This window comes from Lolium rigidum, chromosome 6 (genome assembly GCF_022539505.1).
Source record: "Lolium rigidum isolate FL_2022 chromosome 6, APGP_CSIRO_Lrig_0.1, whole genome shotgun sequence".
In the NCBI taxonomy this organism is placed as follows: domain Eukaryota; kingdom Viridiplantae; phylum Streptophyta; class Magnoliopsida; order Poales; family Poaceae; genus Lolium; species Lolium rigidum.
Window position 1 is genome coordinate 103,819,782 of NC_061513.1, and position 19,306 is coordinate 103,839,087.

Below are 19,306 nucleotides of genomic sequence, written 5' to 3' on the forward strand. Positions count from 1 at the left end.
TAGCTATCTAAATAATTGACATCTTATGGCCAGTCCCCCTGAAATTATTTTGCACTATTCGGGCCCCAGCCCAACAGGAATGCGGCTCATAAAATGGTCCATGACTCTGACCAACGTACCCCCGTCCATCCCCATTGTCCAGATTTCGCTCAAAAAAAAAAAAAAACTCCATTGTCCAGATTTCGCTCAACAAAAAAATCCCATTGTCCAGATTTCGCTCAAAAAAAGTAAAATCCCCATTGTCCAGATTTCGGTGAAAAAAAAACCCCATTGTCCAGATCTCTCTGAATATGCAACTCGTCACATTTTTGTTGTATCTTGCGATAGCTCACCACTCCTTCCGCACGGTTTATCACGTTTTTCTGACGCTAGCAGTATGCAGCAAGATTAGGATTTCTCAAAAATTGTGGCGATCGATATCAAGAAGGTTTCTGTGCTTGAGAGACGTTGATCGCTGATTAGGCCGTTAAAAAACAGAAATGGAGTGTCTATTTCTTTGTCAATTTACAAATTCCTATTTCTGTCAGAGATTCTGAACTACGATTCTGCAGCTGTGGATGTTTTTAAGAAGGTCAGTGCAACATGATCTTTCGACAAATAATAGGTTTTCCAGGCATTTCTTTTGTGGAGGATTTTTTTTCAGGTAGCTTGGCAATAGACAAAATCGTAAATATATATGACGTGAGTGAAAAGGGCTATGCAGAACATGGTTGTTAGCCTACCACGCTGTCTAGAAAATACGAGTTGGTAGGTCTGCTCTTGTCCTGTCAGAGCAGATCAAAACCGGCCTAAGCAATACAAAAAGCTGCTAAGCTTTGGCCTTAATTTGTAGCCCTTCATAAAGTTGAGCGCAGTGATACAATGGCATGGCAACCACCTGAAAACAGTAATAATTACACAACAATACTTAACTGGGCCATAGAAATGGAGGTTCTATATCCGAAAAAGGTGAAAGAAAACGAAATGGAGCTAGGATCCGTAGAACAAAAATATACTCCTACTATGAACACAGTCCTAGTCCAAAAAGGGACAAGTGCTCACTTGACGTCTGCAACACAGTCCGTCGTCTTGCTCTCCACCGAGCTAAAGGCGCTGCTGACCTCCAAGGTGATGGAGCAGTTCACCTTGATGTGGAGGTCCCTCTTGTAGACCCCCAGCACGCTCACCCTCCCGCTGATCTCCGTGTAGCTCCTGAGGTCGTACTCCCGGCCGAACACGAGGTCGATGAAGCTGACGTTGGGGGCGATCCGGTCGGCGAGCGCGTCCAGCGTCACGTTCATCCGCGCGGTCCGGCCGGCGCCCACCTCGCCGTCGGGCGCGTACGCCACGCCCACCGTCTCCCCGCCGTAGTAGAAGTCCGTCTCGCTGCGCCCGTACCTGAAGGACGCCACGTTCGGGTTCTTGATGGACACGTCGGCGCTCAGCGTGGCGTTCACCGACACCGGGCGCGTCCCGTCCGCGCCCAGCAAGTCGCCGTCCACGTCCTCCAGCGTCACGCGGTTCATGGTGAACACCGGGTCCTTCACCTTGAACACGGTCAGCGCGAGCACCAGGACGACGATCCCGACGACGGCCACGGAGGCGACGCACCACCCGCAGCAGCACAGCGCGCGCCGGCGCTTGCCGAGGTACTGCGCGGTCGAGCGCCCTCGCTTGGTGGCGGTGGCCTCCTGAACCTCGACATCGCCGTCGGTCGCCGGGTGGACGGACGGGGATGGGTGGGCGAGCGGCCTCATCGGCTCCTTCTTCTCGTCAGGTGTGGCGGCGTTGTACGGCCCGACGGTCGCCATGGCGTGCGTGGAACTGATGGAAGGAACTGTCTATGGAACGGCAAAAGCAGCTCTGGGAGTTGGCTTGTTTTCGACCGAGTTCAGTACCACTGTCAGTCGCTAGATTATGTGGTCTTGTTATAGCACGGTGGATTTTGCACAAGTCGTGTTGGGCGGGCCGTGGCACATACATACGTGTTTGTCGTTCTGTGAATCAGCGGAGGTAGCACCCATGGTGGACTTGGCCATGGCTTGCTGCCGCGGACTGCCGGTTAATCAATGATACATGCAGCATTCAGTTGACAGCTGATGGGCACGTTTACAATTAGTTGTCGCAGCTGATGGGCACGCATGTCTATAATCACTGCAACAAGTAATACGGGACAGGCGGAGTAGCAACTCATTCATCAAAATTAACGAAAGTACGGCTGCACTGGACCTGGTCCGTCCCTCGCGTGACGGTTGGTGCTCTGTCTGAGCGATAGGTTAGGCGAAACTAGGGTTTCCAAAGCGCTCATCTTCCCCCAGATCCCAAGCCGTCCTGGTCCCATTTCCCCGCCGCTGAGCTCGAATCGGCGACGCGGTGTAGGGTTTCCCACCTGGTTCCCGTTTCCACCATTTTCAGCCTTCCGCGGGGTGCCTAGGACCGCGGTCGTAATACACTGTCCCTAGGCTGGTTGGAGTCGAGGCGTGCTGGGAGTAGGCGTTGGCGGCGGGGATGGAGAGGGTGGAGGGGATGCTGAAGAACCTCAAGCTCTCGGAGGTGGAGATGGCGGGATTGCGGATTGACGAGAAGCTGATGGAGATAGCGGATGGTGCTGGAAAGGAGGTGGTGGAGGCGAAGGTGCTAGTGAAAGTTCTGTCGGAGAAATTGGCATCGATGGAGGGCCTGAAGCAATCCCTGGGGCCAATTTGGTGCCCAATCCGGGGAATCAAGTGCTCAAGGAGGGGGGAGAACATTTTCCTGATTACTCTCCTACAGCAATCGGGTAAGAAGAAAGCTCTCGACTGTGGTCCGTGGATGTTTAATAATGATCTGGTGGTAGTGGAAGATTATGACCCGGATAAATCAGTAGAGGAGTACTTGTTCAATTCTGTACCTGTATGGATTCGGGTCCTGAAGCTGCCGTTGGGGAAAATGAACAAAGCCACTGGCGAAATGATAGGAGAGAAAGTGGGGGTTTGGCTCGAGGCAGATGTTGGAGAAGACGACCTAGCTTCGGGGGAATTCCTGCGAATAAAGGTTAGAATCGACATAAACAAGCCACTTATGAGGGGTTTGATGATTCAGGTGGGGAATGAGGGAAGGAATAAATGGTGCCCTTTTGAATATGAATTCCTCCCTGAGTTCTGTTACAATTGTGGCATCATCGGGCACGAAGAAAACTGTTGTTCAGTTCCAAGGGAGAAAGGAGAAGAGAAACAATTTGGGAGCTGGTTGAGAGCATACATTCCAAAAAACAAAACAAGTGCGAGAGAGACAAAGGTGGAGCAGCGGGGGGGGGCAGTGGCAGTGGCAACCGCTCGTATGGCTTCGGTGAAAAAAAGGGGGGAGATGCGGGTAGCAATAGTCTTTCCTGGCGCAAAGATGAGGCAAACAAGTCAGGTTCGGCAACGGACACGGGAAAGAAAACTGACAAAGAGGAGGAGGTCACGAGTCCAGTGAAGAATGTGGTTAATAAGGAAAATGAGAGTGTCCCTGCGGGCTCAAAGAAGGCTATTGACTGGGCAACTTTGGTGGAGTTAGTAGATAAGGAGCAAGAAAAGGGGGTGCAGGAGCCAGTAGCAACAGAGTTGGTACTGGAGGCAGCTGGGAAGGGTGTGGTGGCCAGCAGCACGTCTATGAGAGCAGGGAAATCCCCGGCTGAGTATGCAAATAAGGGGACGGCGAAAGGAATCACTTTTAAGAGGAGAAACAGGACAACAGAGGGTTCTGTTGAGATAGTAGGAGTGAAGCTGGGAGTGAAAAGAATTCCAGATCAGATGGAGGTTGATGAGGCGGAAGGATAGAAGTCGAAGAAGGGGAGAATCGAAGAGAACAAAGCTACACCAACTAAAGCGGGGCTGTCGGAACAGCCCTGCAAGCCCCAATGAGAATTGCGAGTTCGAATTGCCGGGGAATGGGGAACAGGCCGGCAGTTCGTGGTCTTCTGGCTCTCCAGAAGAAGGTGGACCCCGACATTCTCTTCTTATGCGAAACCAAGTTGGATGAGAAGAGAATGGAGAAATTTAGATGGATGCTGAAGATGCCACACATGGTAGTGGTAGATTGTGTGGGAAGAAGTGGTGGTTTAGCACTGTTCTGGAAGAGGGACATTGATGTTGAGCTGCAATGGAAGGGCAGAATGCATATTGATGTTGTAGTAACAGAGGAAGATGGGTTCAAATGGAGGCTTACAGGGATTTACGGAGAACCAAAGCAGGAGAAAAGGGAGGAAACTTGGAGGCTAATGCGCACTCTCCATCATCGATCATCCCTGCCTTGGCTATGCCTTGGAGACTTCAATGAGATCATGTTTGGCTTTGAGAAGCAGGGAGGCCTTCCAAGACCTCAAATTTATATGGACCGTTTCCGCCATACTTTGAACTATTGCAGTCTGATTGACCTGGGTTTTGAAGGAGACATGTTCACATGGCGTAACAACAATTACCGGGTGGAAGGGTATATCCGTGAAAGGCTGGACAGGGCAGTGGCGTCCCCTAGCTGGTGTGCAAGATTTCCCTGTTACAAAGTGATGAATGGTGAGCCTGAACACTCGGATCATAGGCCGGTGGTGGTTACCATATCGGAAACTGCTGTCAACCGATGGAGAGGTGGCCAAAGTGATGATATCAACAAGCGATTTGAGGCAAGATGGCTGTTAGAAGAAGACTGTGAGACAATCGTGTCCAATGCATGGATCCGAGCAAAGCAACAAGGGCATGGGGATGTTAAAAACTTGATCAAGGCGGTCTCTAGGGATCTCCATTCCTGGAGCAAGGAGGTCCTGGGTGATTTGCAGCAGAGAATCAAAAATCTTCGGAAAGAGTTGGAGGGGTACAGACGAGCTGATATCACCCAACAGATGATTCAGAAGGAGCAAGTGGCAAAATATAAACTGGAACGGTTGGAGGAACAGCTTGATATGTACTGGAAGCAGAGGGCACATGTGCAGTGGCTTGAGAAGGGAGACCGTAATACCACATATTTCCATTCTTGTGCATCGGAGAGAAAGAAGAGAAACACGGTGTCAAAACTGTGTGGAGAAGATGGAGTCTGGGTGGAGGGCGAGGAGGCTTTGCAGAAGCTCATTACAAACTACTACTCGTCCCTGTTTAGGCCCATCCCGGGCATTGATGTTAGGCATGCTCTCAGCCACATTCCGGCCAGAGTTACCCCCCAGATGAATAAAAGCCTCACTGCAGAATTTACAAGGAAGGAAATAAAAAATGCCCTGGATGAGATGGGGGATTTGAAAGCCCCGGGTGCTGATGGTATGCCAGCTATCTTCTATAAGAAGTTCTGGTCGTTGGTAGGTGACCAAGTTGCGAGCGAGGTGCTACAAGTTTTGCAAGGCGGCAGAATACCGGAGGGATGGAATAACACCATTGTTGTACTCATCCCAAAGGTGCAGAAACCGGAAAGATTAAAAGATCTACGCCCAATTAGCCTGTGCAATGTTGTGTACAAGCTCATATCGAAGGTGCTTGCCAACCGGCTGAAACCTATTTTAGGAGAGATCATTTCTCCAAATCAAAGTGCCTTTGTCCCGGGAAGACTAATCTCAGACAACTCGATCCTGGCATATGAAATGGCGCATTTCATGAAGAGGAAAAGGTCTGGAAATTCTCACTACATGGCGGTTAAACTTGATATGAGCAAGGCATACGATAGAGTGGAGTGGCCTTTTCTTAAGGCGGTGATGGTGAAACTGGGTTTTGATAAGCTTTTTGTTAATCTAATCATGGAATGTGTTTGCTCTGTGTCTTACAGATTTAAGGTGAATGGGCAGCTTTCAGAAACTGTGGTGCCGGGGAGGGGCTTGAGGCAAGGGGATCCCATTTCCCCATACCTCTTCCTCCTTTGCGCGGAGGGTTTTTCGGGCCTGCTTCATCACGCCGAGGCAGTGGGTGAGATCAAGGGCTTCCAGCTGGCCCCGGCGGCCCCCACGGTGAACCACCTGCTCTTCGCCGATGACTCCTTGCTTCTGGTTGAGGCAAATGGGACCAGTGCAGCCGCGATCAACTCAATATTGCAGATCTACGAGGAATGCTCTGGCCAGGCCATCAACAGGGAGAAATCCTCTGTTATGTTCAGTGCAAACACGCCAAGACAGAAAAAGGAGACAATAATGCAGTGCTTGGGTCTTGGATTGGAGACAAAAGGTGGAAAATACTTGGGACTGCCCTTGTATGTGGGGAGATCCAAGGCTAAATGCTTCGAGTTCATTAGAGAGAAAATTTGGAAAAGAATTCAGGGCTGGAAAGAACGCTTCTTGTCGGCGGCAGGCAAAGAGCTCCTTCTCAAGGCGGTGGCTCAGGCCATTCCTACATATGCCATGGCCTGTTTTGACTTAACAAAGAGTCTATGTGATAGCATCAGTCAAATGGTGTGCCGCTATTGGTGGTCGCAGCAGGACAATGAAAATAGACCGCACCTGGATAGGATGGGAAAAGATGAAGCTCTCCAAGGCCGAGGGTGGTCCGGGTTTCCGAGACCTTTATTCTTTCAACATAGCGATGCTAGCCGAGCAGGGATGGAGACTTCTTCGTGCACCCGACTCACTCGTTTCAAGGTGTTGAGTGCGAAATATTTCCCGAAGGCGATCTCCTGAAGGCAAGTCCTGTGACTGGAATGAGTTACGTCTGGAGAAGCATTTTAAAAGGCATCCAACTCCTGAAGGCTGGGCTGATTTGGCGTGTTGGTGATGGCAAACGCATTAACATCTGGTGTGATCCCTGGTTGCCCAAAGGAGAAGCAAGGACGCCTTTGACTAGGCGAGGCAATTCGATCTTGACTAAAGTTTCGGAGCTTATTGACCCTGTGACTTGTGCCTGGGATTCTCAACTAGTGGAGCAAACATTCAATGAAGCTGAAGCCGCTGCTATTCTTTCCATCCCTATCGTCGAAGATGTGGAGGACTACTGTGCTTGGTATCCTGATAACCGGGGCAAATTCACTGTCAAATCAGCCTATAAATTACATGTTGGTCTGCTCCATCGCCAGTGTGTGGATCCTGCTGAGTGTGCAAATGAAGAGATGAGGGGCTGGAGGCAGCAGGTGTGGAAGAAGTTGTGGAAAGTCGAGTGCCCTCCAAAAGTCCACCACTTCTTATGGAGATTTGGACACAACAGCCACCCGTTGCGCATGAATATTGCCAGGAAAGGTGTCGATTTGGACACGAGGTGCGTGGTCTGCAACTGGCATCGTTTGAGGATGGAGGTCATCTTTTCTTCAGATGTAAGGGCGCAAAGGCTGGATGGCGTGCTCTGGATTTGGAGGAGGTTCGAGTCAGGTTGTCGGTTTGTTCATCGCCTCTGGAAGTGTTGGAGCTCATCTTTGCCCTTCCTGGCGAGGCTCGCATGAAATCCATCGCCTTTCTCTGGTGCTGGTGGCGAGAAAGGAACAAGGCAAATCACCAAGACAAGGCAAATCACCAAGACAGGCGACTCTCCACCAACGAAATCCAATTCACAGTGGTTCGCCACTGCGAGGAATGGAAAGAACAAATCGCAAAGATGAAGGCTGATCCTGTCAACAAGGTGCAGCAGTGGATTCCGCCTGGACCGGAGGTGATCAAGATCAACCTGGATGGCGCTTTCATGAGGAATCCCAATCGAGGAGGGTGGGGAGCTGTGGGACGCAACCAGGCAGGGGAGCCGGTCTTCGCGGCATGCGGAAGCATCCCCTCTGTGTCAGAGGCGTTACAGGCGGAGCTCATGGCGCTGATCAACACCATTCCAATTGCTGAGCAGTTTGGCTTAGAAAGAGTGATCTTTTCCACTGATTGTGAGGCTCTAGTCCAAGGCATGAAGTCATCTGAACTTGATCTATCCTGGTTGGGGCCCCTGTTCAAACAAGCAAGGTTTTTAATTCGTCTGGCGTTCCCTGATTCGAATGTAGTTTACTGTCCTAGGGCCTGTAACAGACCAGCTGATAAGCTGGCTGCATTAGGAGTTATGTGTAATACTGATTACCAAGTGTTTGGGCCATCTGAAATCCCTCCTGATGTAATGGCTTTTATTGCCAAAGACCTGGTTATTTCGTAATGAAAGTACCTTTCCACCTCAAAAAAAAAATTAACGAAAGTACAGTTGGATAGCAGCTCGCTGACATACAACAGGCGATGCTTTGCTACCGAGTATACTGTACAAAAGTAGCGCATACAACACGCTGGGTCTTCCGCGTTTTGATCAGCGGGAATAACGCAGGCGCTTGTAAGCACGCGCGCATCTGGAGTATTACAAACAACACCGGACGATTGTTCACTCTCTTGATTAGAATTCTGCCCGTAAATTGAGACCACAGTTTTCAATTAATCAAAATGGTCATGACGCCTTGTCTTGGTCTGCCACGCCGCCATTGCCACGCCTGAAAAGAACTCCTGAGAGGCCCTGCGAGTTGGCGAGGCGCTCTAGATGGCTCAGCCTAAGCTTCAAAGTGTCGATTTCTAGAGCCAGTTGATCCTCCTTTTGTTTCAGTTCCTTCAAGTTAAAAAAGCACATATGAATCTTCATGCGACTGTAGAAGATACTGGTACTAACTAGCTTATGCAAATTCAAAAAATCCTATCTGAGCCTAAGAAAAAGACCATTGCATTATAATTTTCTTAAGCATAACGGAGTTGGAAACGCAATTTGGAAACACGTCGACAAGTGCCCATGGAGAACCATATGGTATACAGTTATAACATCATACAGAAGCTTTCAGTCAGTACAGATCATAGGCAGTGTTGACACTAGCTAGATTATCACGGCTCACAAGCATTTGGTTCAAGACACAATATGTTTAACTTATCCACATGTAGAAAACACGCGTCCCCATGAAAGGACCCAAACCTTTTTGACAAGGTTATATCCAGGACTTATTTTCTAGATTCCTAATGCATAGTGAAATAGCACATTTTATACTCATGCCAAAATTGTACTTGTCAGAAGGACATGGAGAGATGCCCTGTGTAGGATCAAAATCAGTAGAAAGCATGAAATATCAGAGTATGGAGCCATGCAACTTCACTGTCTTTTTGAAATTAGTTTCACATTGGACATGTAGGCTTGCCATACTAAGCTATCTTAAACCTGGACCTTCTAAGGTGGATTAAGAAATCAATAAATATGTATGCTAAGATCATGATCAACTTGGTAGTTCAGCTTAGAATTCCCCAGTTCAGTTGGCTTTGATTTACCATGTTTCGATGCAAGGAAGATTCCTGTGTCTGCCAGATTTTTACTTGTACAGGTAGTACAGCAAGCCAAATGTGTGGTAGTTACAGCTTGGGAAAAAACTTCGTGGATTAAAGGCACGTGCATATTGCTTGTCTGAAATTACAAAACTATATCATCTGAGCAGTTCGTGGCAGACTACTTTACATAGTCTGGCTATCCTGTTTGATCTAGTCTCCACAGGTTTCAAGATTTGACAGGGGAACACCTGACTATATATGATTTGGTGTAGCTGGCAATCAACCCAAGGGGAACTTACACATGTTTTATCTTGTCTGCAGTGCTTGAGATACCGACATATTGACAAACATTGGATATTATTATGCACTGAAGGGAGAAATTATGAAGAAAAACTTTGTAAAGAAAACAGAGCTAATAATTAAACAAAATAGTCAGCAATCATCTGCATTGCTGCAAATCTGATGGTTGGTCTTATTATGCTCTTAATCTCGTACATCTGGTGAAAGTTGATTATTTTGTACGAAATATCTTACTATACACTTTGCACACGTAAAATGGCTGAAGGAGCTTTGACAGACTGATTGCTTGAATTTCATTTGGTTGACTCATTTTTCTGGAATGTTGCATTAGAAAATTAGTAGTTCTCTTAATAAATCCGTGTTTCGACAAGGGGTAAAGTGATTTTCTTGGGATATTCATTTTCGAAATTACTCATCTACAGGTGAATAGACCCAGTTTGCTGAAATATGTCAATGTCAGACATTCAAAATCCTTTCAAAATACATTACAATATTTAATACTAGTGGCATAAACGAGTTATTACCTCAACTTCCTTTTTACGAGCCTCCTCTTTTCTATTCTCTGACCTTGCACTTCTTTGCACCTCAAAGACCACAACAGCCCCAGCAACCTACTATACAATATTTACCAAACTATAGTGAATGGCCACCAAAGATAATCACCGAACCATGTAAGAGTACATGTGCAAAGATAAAGTCATGATCAAGGTTTGAAATAGTGGGTACCAGCCTATCGGTATATATCAGTTTGGCTTCGGTATAACATATAAAGGTGGTATATCGGGGACAGGGTGTTTCTGCACCCGGGTGCATATGCACCCTTTATTTGAAATACATATTAAACATATTTTCAAATGTTAAAAAAATATAAAAAAATGTCTCGTGTATACCTTGACATGTTACATGTTCACAAAGTTGTTTCAGCAAAAACCGATATGTTTTGTGCCCTGTACTAAAAAGACAAATTTTTGGTGTTAAAATAGTCTATTTCTCGAGGCATTATTTGTCTTTTTTACACAGGGTACAAAAATTGTTAGTTTTACGTGAAACTTTACGTGTACACATAGAACATGTCCCTCTACATGTTAAATTTTTTTCCTAAATTTTTTTACTTTTTGAAATATGTTTTATACATACCAGGTGCATATGCACCCATGATCAGTTTTGGTTTTCCGGTATATCGGACAATATGTAGTTGTATTGGAGAAACAATTATCACATTTTTTGTTAGCTTTGTTCATAGAGTTGTGTTACAGTGGTTGGGTAGTACTACCCAGTAGTACCGAGTACTACCACTCTGATTAGTTCTGGCCGTCCAATTAGCTAAATTAATTTAATCTATAAATTAATGTCCTGAGGGGTAATATGGTGACTTCACCCTGCAGAACTGAACTGCACGACCAGCCTTTGTGACGTGTCAATCCCTCCCCAGACGTGCCGCCCCCTGCCTCGCCTCCGACCCACCGTTTATTATCCGCCACCGCTGCCGCTTGCCGGACGCAAAGCCGCTCGGTGTCGCCGACGCGCAGCCCGATCAGTGCTCCGCCTTCGCATCCACCGCACCCCGGACCTTGGAGCTCGGCCGCCTCGCCTGCTCGCTCTCGAGCTTGTCCGTGTCGTGCAGGAGGTCGCTCGCTCCTCTCGGCCGGCAACTGCGCTGCAACGGAACCGCGAGGGACCTCCCACCCCGAACTTCAGGTCAGCCGTCGCATTTTGATACATGAACTTGTTCTTTGACGCAAACCCCCGCCTGTGGAACCCAAATGCATAAACATCAGCAAAACAACTACATTTCTGAACACGGATCCTCTGAAGACTGAAACAACGAGGGGTATTGCTCTTACCTGAGAACTTGAGAAGCTGTCGAGCCGGAGCTTGAGGGGGACGCCCTCGCACACGATGTCGTCGTTGGCCCAGCTCAGCTGCACCACGTCTTCCAATTGCTGGACGCCGCTGCCACCCCTTCGGCAAGGTGGGGGAGGGAAAGGCGACACGGGTGCTTTCCGCCGCCGGAGATGGAGTCCACAAAGTGCATGGCGCCTTGCAGCTTGTCGGGCGTCGTCCAGCTAGCCGCGCATGCGTCTGTTGCCCCTGCTATCACTCCAGGATGGGGCGCACGGCCGCGGCGTCCTCGCTCGCTCAATCGGAGCTCACGCCGGTGGAGCTCGTTTGTGTCGTCCTCGCTCACGCGAGCTCACACCGTGCACCCCTTGCGTGACAGCGCCGAGAGCGTGGACACGAGGCGAGACGCGGCGGTGGAGTCGGAAGTGGCCTCGTTGAGGACCAGCAGGCTCGGGATCATAGCAGCTCATGCCCGATGCTTACGCGCTTCCGCTCGCCACCGGACACGCCGCGCACAAACTCACGACGGTGAAGCCTAGGCGGCCACGAGCTTGGAAAACTTGAAGGCTAAAGGTAGGGAGCCACATCATGCCGTCCTGGGCGCTGAATCCCGTGCGGCTCTGCAGGGTGCTGAACGAGGCTCGGCCTCCGGCCAGCACGGTGCCGGAGTGGCGGCCGGAGAAGGCTGCCGAAAGGGGAATTTTTTGCAAGGCCTAGAGGATGACGGTGGTGACCGAGCGTGGACGGGCGGCCAAGCAGTATGCTGGCGGGGAGGGGGTGGCCGTGGGAGAGGAGAGGAGGGCGCTGGGGCGACGACGCGGGGATGGGACATGGCGGCTGCTCCATGGCGCAACAGGATGGAGACTCAAGTCAGAGGCGGAGATGAGAATGCCATCTGAATGTGAAATTACATGGCTACCCTCCAATTTAATTAAAATAAATGATAATTTCAGTACTTTTCAGTACTTATCGTCCAATACTTTCTGGTACTACTATTTTTTCCACCGTCAGATTAAGTAGCTTCAACGGCTCTTAAATTCTCCAACCACCCTAAAAGTTGTATTGTTCATATAATGCCTTTTAACACAAATAAAATGTATAGTACAAATTTCCTCAAGCATAATAAGTGTAGGATTCCAAGTTTTTGGTCATTCAGTTAAGAGTACACAAACATTTACTAAAGTATTAATGCAACATACAGAAGTACATTCTGCAATAACATATGTTGGAAATATGCCTAGAGGCAATCATAAAGATGATTATATTTCATTGTATCCATCATGTATTAAACTGACTGTTCCTTGATTAGTGTCTTTGTATTTATTGGCAAGTACATGACTTCTTTGTGAAATTCTACACATGTATGGTTATTCTTAAAGTAGACCCTAGTCGGAGTTTATGTGAGGACAGATATGAATATTGGACTAGCAGATGTATTGGTTGATGACTATGTTTTGGAAGTCATAGACATGGATGTTGAATCAGTAATGTGGACACATGTTATGAACATGGGGTTGGACCGGCCCAACTTGAGACATATCAATAATGTTTACAGTTTTCTCTACATGTTGTGTACGCTTTGTCCTTTAGACCTAAGATTGTCACATGTACTCGAGATGTGAATCGGCCTACTTAGTGGCTATAAAGGCTTGCATATATGACTTTTTTTCATCCACAAGATATGAATTGTGCATTCAACTAGTTTATGCAAAATGAGCTAATGCATTTTAAACAAAATAAAATAATTTTTGGTACCAGAGCTATTTGACATATATTTTACCAGTTTCTAATACTAAGAGAAAATGCGTGTTTACATGAAAACTCTTGCACTAAGAGAATAGTTACCAGAAATTCAGGAAGAATTTTATCAAAATTCGTAAGTTCAAACAGTATGCTATACATAGAAAACATGCAAGTACAGTAATACCGCAAGTTTCATAAAGTATATTAATTTATGACTTTAGTAAATACCGAGAATACAAAGAGCTCCCCGATAAGATCGGCAGCATCTTGAACAGCTTTCTCTTCATTCAACGGTCGAATCTCAACTTGAGTTGAATGCCCATATAATCTTCTTTGGATGTTTGTGGAAATGCGATGATTTGCCTACAAAAACAGTACATTAGAGGAAAAGGCCACTTAAGATAGTGAAACAAATAAGTATAAGAAAAAAGAGAGATTGACATGATATTTTGAGGCGAAGAGTGTCTGTTCCTAAACCAAGATTTTTTAATATTAATTTGGCATCTACCATAAGTTTCAGAGGATGCACACACAAAATATTAAAGCAAGATAATCATATGATATCAAAAGCACTACATTAAGGATAAGGCAAGTCAAAATGGGTAAGGCGCCGCTTTTGTCACCAAAAGAGGTGGAGAATAAAAAAATTCCGTATTAATATCTTATTAGGCCCATGTATGCGTCTTCTACGTCTTCTACAACAGAGACCTTCATAATCTACCAAATATGACACATTATTTTACCAAGTCAGCTGACTCAAACACTGAAGAGGAACTTTGGTACCAAGATTTTTTTTTTGTTCATGAGGGTTGTTAGTAATCAACGCAATAATACAGTTTCACATGTCAGATTGACACGGTGGGCAGTCTGGTTACTATTGAATGGTGGACATGTGAGTTTTCTTACGTGAGGAGAGAAGAATGGCATGCCATGTTCTACAATCTATGATGATTCTTTGCTTTGGTGCCAGGAGAAAGGCAGGGCAATATATAATTAGGGCGTGCCAGCTTGAATGCTCGATGTCATGTGACTGCATGCATGAAAACCAGTTCACTAAAAAACTAACCGCGTGCTTAGCACCGAAAGTAAAATAAAATATTTGCATGTATTTGAGTTGCTGAAATAATAAAAAAGAAAAACTACATGAAGGGTAGGTAAGTGCTTGAGTTCTGATGCACATCTTTGATTTGTTTTAGAATTTGTGAAGATGCCCAAGTAGGACAATCTACTATCTGCAAATAGACCTAGTTAAATAATAAGTCTTCTTTTACAGTTAGTTACATAATAATCAAAATGATCTAATAGTGACAATTCTGGAGTAGGAGAGAATGCTTACATAGTACCTAGCTTATTTAGGTTGCTGGAAACTGCAATTTAGATTGTTCCCTATCAAACTTCATATCTGACACAAGCACCAAAACTGAAAATCATTATGAGATGGCATGCACGCCAACTGCCAAAACTCTTGTGAACAGGGGATTCAGTATATTATGTCAGCCCTAATGCCTCAAGTATTGCCGATTAGACTATCGATTTACTATTATCTCTGATTTAATTTACCAACAAATAGTACATGCATCCAACAAATCTGAATCGCATAGTATATAAACCAATGGTGGATGAAAGGGTGGGATAGCCAACCAAGCGTAGGAGCATATTATCCATAATTATTTACCTGCCTGTGAATATGGATACGGAGATATAGGTATAGAAACTCCAGGGAGACAGTTTTTTTTTTGTAAATGAAATTTATTACCAACTACGAACTGAAATAGGGACTAGTGGTAATGTGAATACAAGCAGCTTCGATGTACCAACTACCAATACATAAATATGAAATTTCTAAAGAAAAGCATACTTACAGGACATATAAATAAATTGCCCGTCAGCATATCAAAATACTGAATCCGGTTAGTTTCATATTCATAAATTTCATATCTTATACATTGATTATGTGCATTATATAGTTCACGAGTGCACAGTAATGCACCTTCCATCTCAAGTGTTCAAACATTGAAGGTTAAGGTGCATGGAATGCAGTTTTCTCCTCTAACTGCATCTGGTTCGGTTCACTGGCTTCCTGAGCCTATGAAACAAGCAGTGGATCAACATAAAAACGTTGACCAACGAGGCAATGATCCCTACCTTGGCTATACGTTGTTAGATAGATGAGACCTCTCCAGCTATCTTTTCACGCGGATAGCACCCCTTTTAGTCCGAGCCCTTCACCTGCGACTCGAACCCGGGTGGGCGGGCTCAACACCCTGAGCTCTAGCCACCAAGCCAGCGCTTGGTTCTCAATCAACATAGAAACATGCTGCCTTCTAAAACCTAGTTGGTATTCTATTTTAGATTACTCAACCTGTGAATATACCTATGTAGTGGGTAATTGTTAAGTGACGAAGTAGCGTAAAGCCGTAAACTGCAGTTGTGATTGCAACACAAATGCCTTCACTATAATCAAAAGGGCACAGACAAAAGCCCAAGCATTATTCACTTGATCAGTTAGAACACATTGTTTAAAAGTATGCTCTTTGATGAATAACAACACTGATTCTACTCATGATATGACCTACATGACTACATATGATAGGTGTGGAGCTACACACACCACAGTTAAAAAATTATCTAGCAATTATTAAAAGAAAATCATCACCTGAACCACCATAAACTATGTAAAGTGCATACTGGTCAATTATCATGCAAAGTTTGAGAATAAAATTTTCTAATCTGTTTACATAGGAAAGAACCTGGAGCGAACTGCCACACGATGGCCTGTCAGATTAAAGCGAGATTGGAAATTAACGATGGCAGCTGATGTGCATGGTTTAGGTCATTAACTATTGGTGCTAATTTCATGTTCCAAATTTTTTATACACAGATGGAAATCTTATATAGTGTTCGCCAGGTGTGCATTTTGGCTAAGAACACCCGAGCTGATAAAGTGGCCATGTCCTTCATCAGTAAGCTATCTATGTAGAGAACAAGTTTTTTCGCATGTGACATATCCTAACCAGGAGGCTAAGACAACTGCGGTACAACAAAAGAGAACCTAAGAGCATCTCCAGCCGCGTCCCCCAAAGGGATTTGGGGTGCGCCGGACGTTTGACCGCCCCAGCCGCGCGCCCCAAAGCCCTTTTCCGTCCGGCGCGGCCCAATACGCTGTCCGGCGCCCCGAGCCCGTCCCCGCTACATAGGGAGGCTGCGGGGCCCCCGGACGCAACAAAAAGACGCGTCGTGAGTGGTGGGTCAACCTCGTCAGCAGCACGAACCGAAGCGGTGCAACTTTGCTTTAATGGCGATGCCAGTTTCCATGGCATTGCAGGCGAAACATCCCGTCGGCCCTGCTCCTCCTCCCCACGCATCTTCCCGCGCCTTTTCCACCGCTTCCCGCACTTTCTCCCCGCCTCTTCCCGCACCACCACTGGCTATAAAAGGCTGCCTCAACTCGTTATCGCCACCATAGCCGCCGGCAATCCTTCCCTCTGCCTCCACGAAAGCATGCCTCGTCGACTAGCCACCACCTTCGCAATGATGAGCCGCGCCGGCGGCGGCCAGGCACCTCCACCACCGCCACCTCCCTCGGTCGACATCTTCGAGTTCGACTATGCCAACGAGGAGGACGACGGCATCGAGGACCCGGAGGAGGGGGCTTTTCACACGCAGTTCATGGCTAATGCGGAGGACGAGGCGCTAAACGCGCTAATCATGGCTGACGCGGAGGAGGAGGAAGCGGCCCACGTGGCGTCCGACGCGGAGCAGCAGCGGCGGCGGGAGGCAGCGGCTGCGGAGGAGGCGAGCGACAACGACCTTGATTGGATCGATGACAGACCTAATCCTGGCCATCCTCGCGTCCTTCGAGTCGTTGAAGCGGACCGAGGACGACCCTCGTGCCCGTGAGGAAGCCAATGAGGAGCAGTGGCGCCGCGCCGTCGCCATCTCCATCCGACGGGCGCCGATAGAGGAGGCGGGCCGCCGCTTCATCGCGGAGCAGTGGCAGCGGCTCCTCGAGGACGCGGCGGAACGCCGAGCTCTTTTCGCGGGTCTCCAGAGGATGCAACGGCTCCGAGAGCGGAAGAGGGAGGGAGGCGACGACGGGGCAGGGCCGTCGAGCGGCCCAAAGGACGGCGAGTAGCCTAGGGTAGATGAACGAGTAGTTTTCATTCAAAGTTGTAAAATATAATCAAATTTGAATGAAAACTTTTATTTTCGTCCTACTTAATTGTTTTGGGGCATCCTTTGGAGGCCGAGGCTGGAAAGGACATCCCAAAAGCGGCACCACACTAGAGATGCTCTAAGCCAAGAAAACGAGCTAAATACAAAGTCAGCCAAGATGAACTGAATCAACGCCACAGAATAACTCCAAAGAAAAAACATTGTCAGGACGCATTGAGCGGATAAACCTTTTTATTCTAGAATGAACCCTAAATCATAGGGCATGTAAGGAATGGTTAATTAGGGGACTGCACAGCCCAACAAAAACTCAACACAATCTACACAGATATACGATTTACAAGTGTACGACGAGAGTCTCTTAAAAGGTTTTCGGTGACTCAGATGAACAGAGACATTATAGCGAGCCCCGGGCAGCGAGAGAGGGGAAATGACCAGCACGGTACCTGAGCAAGGTTGATGATGAGCTGACGGAACTTAGGGTGGCGGCTGGCCTCTGTCTTGAGCCTAATCGCGACAGGCTTTGCCATCATCTTCAGCGTCAGCGTCCCGAGCTTCGCCAGTGGAAGGATCATCTTCTCCGACGACAATTTCCCGCCTCCCTCCGTTGACGAACTAGAGCCAACGGATCTGGTAGCAGGGTGGTGCGGCGGCGGACGACTTTGGTACTTCGAGGATTTGACCGCCAGATGCCCGGCGTTGAGATCGGGAGCCTGATTCGGGAAATTCCTACCAGGATCTTCTGGAGTCGTTTCTTTACTATAAGCTACCGTGAGTTTAACGAAATTTCATCTAGCTCTCAAAACTCTTGTGTAGCACTGTAGCCATAGCCAGTGCCCAGTGGTGCTTTTCTTCGGAAATGTATTACAGCTCGATTGGCTCTATTCATTTGGGTCTGGAATTATTTGTGATTTTAAGAATCAATTTTTTTAGCTGTCATAGAATCAAAAATTTCAAGAATATATCCTAGACTAAACTTAATTTCTTTCGGTGCCCTGTTATTATTGTGGATTTGCTAAATAAAATAATATTACTCCCTCCCATTCATATTATTTGCCACTAAAATAGATGTAATTATAATTAAAATGTGTATAGATACATCTATACGAATAATACTAGTATTTTATTTTATTTCTTCCAAATAAAATAAAATGAAGGGTGCCAAAGGAGACCTTATCTCTATTATTAATATCCGCTACTAATTGCACAAACTTAATTTAAAGGTTAAATACATTACCGTGCACATGGTCTAGAATCATTTGTTTCTCCCCCGTCCTGGAGGGCAATAAGGCTCTTCTAGAGGTAAGGGCGGGTTAAGATACAAATCCTAAACTACAAAGTACACATAACTAAATATATCTCTAACATTATCCGCACGACTAGGAAAAAGTCTATAGTCTCAGGGTTACCACCGGCGCACCGGCGGAGCCTCATGGAGGCCAAACTGGGTCCTGCCCCCCCCCCCCCCCCCCCCCACCACACACACCTTCCAAAACTACAAATTACTTTTAACTAGGCGTATTAACCATTCTGGCCAAGCCCATGAGTAGATAATTCTCCATTCCAGCCAATAGCTAACCTGCAACACATATAATTTGTTTTTTTATTCATTCGACGTGAGCATCATAAGTTCATAACGTCTCACATCTACCTGATTCCTCCTCCTGCATCCACTACCCCAAAGTGGACGTCAAGTTCTGTCACGGGAAGGCAGGCCACCATAGCACGGCTATTGTGTCGGACGAGCACGCGCGAGAGAGAGAGCAAGACAAACAGGCTCATTTTTAAAAAGATATGTTCGACTTGGTTTATCTCTTATCTCACCTGTTTTTGATCAAAATGAATAATGCTGAGAGTTGGATGCAATGCTAATTATCACGCAATTGTAAGTGTTTGTAGTGAACAGACGATTTCTTAGTGTCTAGAAGGTTTTCCCCCATGTTTCGTGTTAATATGAAAAATGGCCCTCCCTTGACATCTCCTCACGCTCCGCCACTGCACCGTCGCACTAAAAAAGGTGCACGCCGGTGGTATCTGCCACCGACGCAACTATTTTATGGGTGCCGGTGCTGCCCAAATACCGTCGGCGCGGTGAAG

The 19,306-nt window shown here is 46.8% G+C and overlaps 2 protein-coding genes across 2 annotated transcripts; both read right to left on the reverse strand.

Annotated features, from left to right (window-relative positions):
- Positions 1 to 829: 829 nt before the first annotated feature.
- On the reverse strand, positions 830 to 1,790 carry LOC124659655. Its single transcript, XM_047197488.1, has one exon. The coding sequence runs from the start codon at positions 1,788 to 1,790 to the stop codon at positions 1,038 to 1,040; it is 753 nt and encodes a 250-aa protein (XP_047053444.1). The 3' UTR covers positions 830 to 1,037.
- A 6,251-nt stretch (positions 1,791 to 8,041) lies between these two features.
- On the reverse strand, positions 8,042 to 18,000 carry LOC124666788 (optic atrophy 3 protein homolog). The gene is made up of 4 exons (XM_047204116.1): positions 17,656 to 18,000; positions 13,265 to 13,399; positions 9,976 to 10,062; positions 8,042 to 8,453 (listed from the first exon to the last, which is right to left on the reverse strand). The coding sequence occupies exons 1-4, from the start codon at positions 17,782 to 17,784 to the stop codon at positions 8,298 to 8,300; spliced, it is 507 nt and encodes a 168-aa protein (XP_047060072.1). The 5' UTR covers positions 17,785 to 18,000; the 3' UTR covers positions 8,042 to 8,297.
- Between the last annotated feature and the right edge of the window lie 1,306 nt (positions 18,001 to 19,306).

Coding starts and splice junctions, on each gene's coding strand:
- LOC124659655 (XM_047197488.1), bottom strand. CDS start 1,790: ATGGCGACCGTCGGGCCGTACAACGCCGCCACACCTGACGAGAAGAAG.
- LOC124666788 (XM_047204116.1), bottom strand. CDS start 17,784: ATGATCCTTCCACTGGCGAAGCTCGGGACGCTGACGCTGAAGATGATG. Junction 13,400..17,655: donor TCATCATCAACCTTGCTCAG/GTACCGTGCTGG, acceptor CTGTTTTTGTAG/GCAAATCATCGCATTTCCAC. Junction 8,454..9,975: donor CTCGTAAAAAGGAAGTTGAG/GTAATAACTCGT, acceptor TTTAACTTGAAG/GAACTGAAACAAAAGGAGGA.